General features: G+C 38.8%; 1 protein-coding gene across 3 annotated transcripts; it reads left to right on the top strand.

Moving 5' to 3' along the window:
• Window positions 1-2,616: 2,616 nt before the first annotated feature.
• Window positions 2,617-6,076, top strand: LOC131727650 (uncharacterized). Of its 3 annotated transcripts, none has more exons than XR_009322211.1 (4): window positions 2,617-4,293; window positions 4,761-4,851; window positions 5,161-5,322; window positions 5,514-6,076. XR_009322211.1 is itself a non-coding variant. In XM_059018951.1 (4 exons), exons 1-4 carry the CDS (start codon window positions 4,101-4,103, stop codon window positions 5,810-5,812), a joined length of 861 nt encoding a protein of 286 aa, XP_058874934.1. In that variant the 5' UTR covers window positions 3,335-4,100; the 3' UTR covers window positions 5,813-6,076. The 3 variants fall into 3 exon arrangements, 1 of the variants encoding a protein (XP_058874934.1); XR_009322210.1 differs by having other exon boundaries at window positions 5,045-5,322; XM_059018951.1 differs by having other exon boundaries at window positions 3,335-4,293; window positions 5,045-5,322.
• Window positions 6,077-6,313: the final 237 nt, after the last annotated feature.

The raw sequence follows: 6,313 nt of genomic DNA, 5'->3' as shown, positions 1-6,313 counted from the left end.
TTCTTTCCTAGCCTCAGAGGAGGTATTGATTTAGGAGTTTAGGTTCTTGGCTGTAGTAGAGAGTGTGAGGAGACGAGAGATTAATGTTCTGCCCTGGGGAATAATGCGTAAAACGAAGTTAAAATGTCAGAGGAGAGATAGAAGGTCTCATTTTTTGATGGAGGAGGAAAGCTAAAACTAACTGATGAGGGAGCGAATGCACGCTTGTATTAAGCATTATCCCTAGAAATTCCAGAGAATGGACCGGACTAATGGTTTTGTCTTCGGAAAGTGGAACACCAAGTGAGGCGAACAGGGTTTTCAGTTGATTAATTGCTTGTGCTGGAGGATGCGACGGAGGAGAGGAGGAAGTCATCCATCAAGTGGAGGAGGAATGGAACATGGTGGGAGTTGAGAAGGATCCAGCAAAGCGCTTCTGCGAGATTGTCAAATATTTTTGGGCTGCTACGGCAGCCAATGGTTAGCTGAGTGGAAAAATAATATTTATTGTTCCAGCAAATTACAAACAGGTAGAATAGGAAGGGGTGAATAGGCATCACTTTGAAAGCGTTTGATATATTGGCTTTGGCTAGCCATGAACCTTGGGCTGCTATTTTGATGAATTTGATAGGGTCTGATATCTTAATCCTTTGCGGTCCTATGTCGGACCTGGTCCGACATTGCAATTATTCCTATCCGGATCCTGTCCGACATCATCAAAAAAACGCAAAAAATGGGTTTCTAGTCGTTTTTTCGCCGGAAAAAGCCAAGAAAACCATTCAATGGCCGAGTGGGAGCTACAGGAGCCGAGACAAGCCGAAAAAAACCCCAAAAAGGCCGTATCTCATGAATAGTCATACTTGCCCCTGGCATCAGATAGGGGTGCCCATAAGGAAACAAGCTGCCTGTTACTGAATCAGCGCACAGAGAATATCACAGACATTTGCAGAGCTTTTTTGAGATGTTATAGTAATAAAATAATGACTTGGATCGCATTACCCAGATAGCATTCTGACGTTGGCCCAACGTAGGCTAAGGTTGGCAGGTCGCAGTGGGATTTCCAACGTTGGCCCAACATCGGCAAAAAGTTGGAAAAATGACGTATTTTTGCCAACGTCGATACAACGTTGGCAAATAGTTGGCAGCCGACGGTTGGCAAACGGTGTTGATGGGTGGGCTGCTGAAAGTCGATAGACAATTGCATGAAAATAATCCCGGGAGTTCTCGAGCATACATTTTTATTATTTTATGTTTTGCTGCATCATTTTCACTTAAAAAATCCGAGTTTGGAGGATTGCTGCGTGTGCGAATTTAACGCTGTGTGTTTTTTGTGATTTTTTTTTTTTTTTTTTTGTTATAGCGCAGTCATCAAGCTTGCATTGTAATGTAGTGCAAGTCACTGCTGTGCTTAATGCTCCATCCGGGTTCAAAGCACACGTTCAGTTTTTTTTTCTTTTCGCCTCTAAACAAAATATATTGACTATTCTGGACGGACGTGTGCTTACGCCAGATGCACAAGTGCAGTGTTTACGTATATAAACCGTTGCTGTTCAATTTATTTTCAAAATATAGTGCGGTGTATCCCTACGCGTGGGTCTGGGTTTCCCAGCTGGGACTACAGTTAGCAGGCTTCCCGCTCATTTGATTGCTAGCGAGTTTGAATGTGTTTTTTTTTTTGTGTCCAGTCGTTGGCATTAGTGTTCATAGCCACATTCAAACAAGGTATTTATACATGTTTTTAGATAGGCTTATGATTTTTCTGTGAAGTTTAATGCATTTATGTAATTGGTTTGTATTTGTTGTTATGGCTGCAGTTGGTAAAATATATTCTGAGAGAACTCTCCGCCGTCAGGCAAAACAAAGGGCAGATGATTTAGTGAGTGCAATTTCTGAAGAACTAGTGAATACCGATGTAAATAAACAAAATAGACATGGTGATAGTGAAAGCCAAGTTCAAATTGCAGTGAATATCAATACTGGCAGTAGTCGTAGTAGTGCAGTGTGGAATTGTGAAGAGCATAATGAACAAAATACTAGTGATAGTGAAAGCCAAGACGTTGCGATGCAGTTTGAAATGAATGGCGATCTTATTGTCAGTAATGACAGTGCTGATTTTGAAAGTGAAGATACGATGTCTGGATCAGATAGAGAGGATGAGAAGGCATGTAGCTTAAGGGGCGAACTGAAGGACTGGGCTGTTGGCAGTAACATCCCGATGTGTCACATTAACAGTTTGTTAGGCATTTTAAGACGATTCTTTCCCAGTCTGCCAAAAGATGCTCGTACTTTAATGGCTACTTCCACTTCATACAATTTGGAGACGGTTGCTGGGGGAACATATCATCATTTTGGTGTTGCACAGGGTATACTCTCTCAGCTGGCATCAAATATGGAGCTAGCTTCTAATAACTGTGTAACTCTGCAAATAAATATTGATGGCATTCCACTTTTTAAAAGTAGTAACGTTCAGTTTTGGCCTATACTTGGTCTTCTTGAGGAAGACAAAAACAAGAACCCATTTATCATTGGTTTGTTTGTGGGAAAATCAAAGCCAAAAGATGCAAACTCTTATTTAAAGTACTTTGTTGATGAAATGAAACACATTCAAAATGAGGGAATGTCATTTGATGGCAAACTTGTAAAAGTTACCATTTCAAATTTTGTGTGTGATGCGCCTGCAAGGGCTTTTGTGAAAAGTGTGAAGAACCACAATGGCTATAGTGGATGTGAGAAATGTGTACAAAATGGGGTTTGGGAAAGTAATCGAATGACTTTTCCTGAAGTAGGTGCTGCCCCCAGAACTGATGTCATGTTTGATGAGATGGTTGATGAAGACCACCATATGGGAGATTGTTCATTGAGGAAATTGAAAATTGGAATGGTATCACAGTTCCCCCTAGATTTTATGCATTTAGTTTGCTTAGGGGTAATGAGAAGGCTGTTGCTGTTGTGGATAAAAGGGCCCCTCCCCACTAGAACTGGAGGTCAGCACGTAAAACTCATCAGTGAATCCATAGTCAATTTCGTTTCTTTCTTGCCACGAGAGTTTGCCAGAAAAGGACGATCTCTTGCTGAAATTGATAGATGGAAAGCAACAGAGTTTCGGACTTTCCTTCTATACACTGGTCCAGTAGCACTCAAAGGAAAAATACCTGATGCTCTGTATTACCATTTTCTTATGCTTCATGTCGGTATCACAATATTATGCAGTCCGTTATTGTGCACACAATACTGTGATTATGCAGAAGAGTTACTAGTTTTATTTGTTCAACAGTTCGCATCTGTTTATGGCAATATAGTTGTATATAATATTCATGGACTAGTTCATTTGGCTAATGATGTTAGGAAATTTGGTCCATTACAGAACTTTTCAGCATTCCCATTTGAGAACTACCTTCAAATCATTAAAAGAATGATCAGAAAGCCAAAATACCCACTTCAACAAGTAATTCGTAGGTTGTCAGAAAAAAAATGTGCTGGGCAATCCAAGCAGTTGAAAAGAGGTTGCAAAAAGGAGCACTTCTCTGGGCCTTTACCTGCCAATATCCTCCCATGTTTCAGGCAGTTTAAGGAATTGCACATGGACACCTTTATGATTTCTGTTAACACAGGTGACAATGCCATTCTTGTTGACCAAAACATTTTTCTTGTAAAAAATATCATTGTTGTTGACGACGTTACAAGCTTGGTTTGCCAAAAGTTTTCTGTAAAAGTCCCTTTCTTTCAATATCCTGTAGATTCTCTTAAGATAAATATAGCATTTGTTAAAGATCCACAACATTATATTGTTCATTTACCAGTGCCTGATATTTCTGCCAAAGTTGTTCTTTTGCCTTACAATGATGGGTTTGTGGCATTTCCATTAAATCATACCTTAGAGATAATGTAATAATTGGTGCACAATATCCTAATTTATTCAGTTTTAATTCCATTTCAGTTCTACTCCGTATGTACTGTAGATATTGATGATTTATCACTATGATCTGGTTCAGTCTTATTTAGCAAAATCAGCTTGGTTGTACTTTTTGTTGTTAGGACATTTACAGTAATATATTTCTGGTTTTTGGTGGCTTTTTCAAGTTTATTTCACTCCAATACCATGTTATTTTTTTAGAATAACAATGTATGCAGTGGTTTTGTTCAAGGAAACTGAGGAGGTGGAAGTTGTACCATCAGTTTGGTTGAATGTGGATAAACTTTTGTGCCTGTGGCCTTCTTATAAAAGTACTGTAAGAGTTCGAAAAGCAGTGGAGCTTCAGGAGACACCCACCGAGACATGGGACAAACACGAAGTACGGGTGCTTCATGAGACAGGTACTGTAACCATTATTTTATCTACCTATCTATGTACACCACAAAGATTTTTTTATATGGGCCTTACAATGAAAGAATGATTTTTGCTAAAATTAGTGCCAAAGCTGTGTTTTAAATTAAGTAAATGTACAATTTGTTTACTTAACTCAGTAGTCATATTTTGTCCAGTATTTCTTATTTGTAATACATATTCAGGCAAAACTTGCTGCTTCATTGTGATTGGCTACAATGTACAGCGAGAGTGAAAACATCTCTGGAGATCGGCAATGGAGCCTCAACAGAGATGCTATCGCTTCACTGCAGTGTGGACACCCCTATTGAGTTACAGGGGGTCACACACGTTGCATATGTGTCAATCCAATTTTAGACTTGTGTTTTTAATTTAACAAACAGATGTTATCATGCTTAATAAATGATTTGCTTCATTTTCATGCACGCAAGACATGTTCATTTTTGTTCTGTTATAGTGACATATGAGAAGGCGCGCAAGAAACTGAGAAGGGCAACCGAAACATCCGATCTGAACACCACAGATGATGAACAAACACGGAAGCGGAAGTAAGTGACAAATACTTCAATTGATCCATCCAGCTAAAAAAAAATTAAAGTACAAAATATTAAACACAAAGAGAAAAATAAGGCATTAATTAACTAATCAATAAATCAATGTTATGCATAATGACCAATAATAAAACAGCTATTGTAGCATTTCACAGATGCCCATGAGTAACATGTTCCAATTTTCAAACAGACCCTCTACAAAGCTGTCATTTCTAGAAGATGAAGAAGATTTTTCCATAAGCAAGAATGTGAGATCATCACAAAGGATGCCACTCTTGCCAACTCCACCTTTGTTTCCAACAACAGTAGCATCACCCAGCAGCAGCAGCAGCAGCAGCAGCAGCAAGAACACCAGCAACAGTGAAGATGGAAATATCAGCAGTGATGACAGGAACTACAACAGCAACACCAGCAGCAATGACACTGGAACTGGGAACAGGGACAAGAGCAGCTATGTGCCTCTATCAGGTACATATTTAATTAAACGTTTAATTATTTTGCATCCCTACAATGAATCATGAAAAGGTTATAGTATTCTTACAAAAGTTATTTTCCTATGTGCACTTGTGTGCATTACATATAATGGTTCTCTTTTTAATGACCAACGGGGGTAGTTAAAGATAGAAGATTATATGTGCATTTTTTGTTCTATTAAATAGACAGGGATAGGATGATCTTCACCATTTTAGAAGAAATCAAGGGCCAGGGGAGACAAAACACCCTGATGCTTCAGGCACTTCTCAAGCGGCAGCCTCATGTAGAGCAAGAGCATGGCAGCCTGCGCCTGGACGAATTCCGGTTTCCTCTTGACACCAAGGAGGACATTGACAGAGTGGAGAGGATGTTAATGGACCAGGCTACAGAAAAGGCACTGGTATGTGACCGTTGTACGATTGTTAACAAAGTCCTTTTCTTTTCAGATTATAATAACCAATACATTGTCATTAATAGTTTTTGAAAAAAAAAATGCAATCAGATGCTAAAAGCTTCTGTCCTTATTGAATTATATCTTCAGCTTTTTCTCAGATTTTTATATAATTATTCCTGATAATTACTTCTGTACATATTGTTGCGTTTTTCTATGGTGTTCATTTATTATATCCATTTTAAAGGTGTAAAAAATCACTACAAGTTTCCTTGTGTTTCACATGTAGTCGTTTGTTTGCTTTTTCATATTTTGCAGCTTCATTTCTAATGATTTAGAAGTATGCTAATGTCTCAGTCTTTGGCACGTTCATTTTGCTTCAGAACTAGTGCATCAGTTTGGCACATGACTTCATTTCTGCTAATGCACTAACAGAACATTCCATATTGGGAGAAAAATGGGTGAAAAAATCAAACATGCTCAAAAAAAAAGGCTGGGGATTTTCCTTTTCTTTATGATGTGAGCATGTTGCAGTAATCCCGCCCCCTTTCTCTCTGCTGCCATTATAAATTCACCATCAGGGTTGGTGAAATA

This window comes from Acipenser ruthenus, unplaced genomic scaffold (genome assembly GCF_902713425.1).
Source record: "Acipenser ruthenus unplaced genomic scaffold, fAciRut3.2 maternal haplotype, whole genome shotgun sequence".
Taxonomy (NCBI): domain Eukaryota; kingdom Metazoa; phylum Chordata; class Actinopteri; order Acipenseriformes; family Acipenseridae; genus Acipenser; species Acipenser ruthenus.
The sequence above is the reverse complement of the archived record's forward strand: the minus strand, read 5'-3'. Positions and strand labels throughout refer to the sequence as shown.

What these genes read in the sequence shown, in the direction of transcription:
- LOC131727650 (XM_059018951.1), top strand. Translation starts at nt 4,101, where the DNA reads ATGTATGCAGTGGTTTTGTTCAAGGAAACTGAGGAGGTGGAAGTTGTA. An exon ending in ACGGGTGCTTCATGAGACAG is followed by an intron (nt 4,294 to 4,760) that starts GTACTGTAACCA and finishes GTTCTGTTATAG; the next exon opens with TGACATATGAGAAGGCGCGC. An exon ending in GAACAAACACGGAAGCGGAA is followed by an intron (nt 4,852 to 5,044) that starts GTAAGTGACAAA and finishes ATTTTCAAACAG; the next exon opens with ACCCTCTACAAAGCTGTCAT.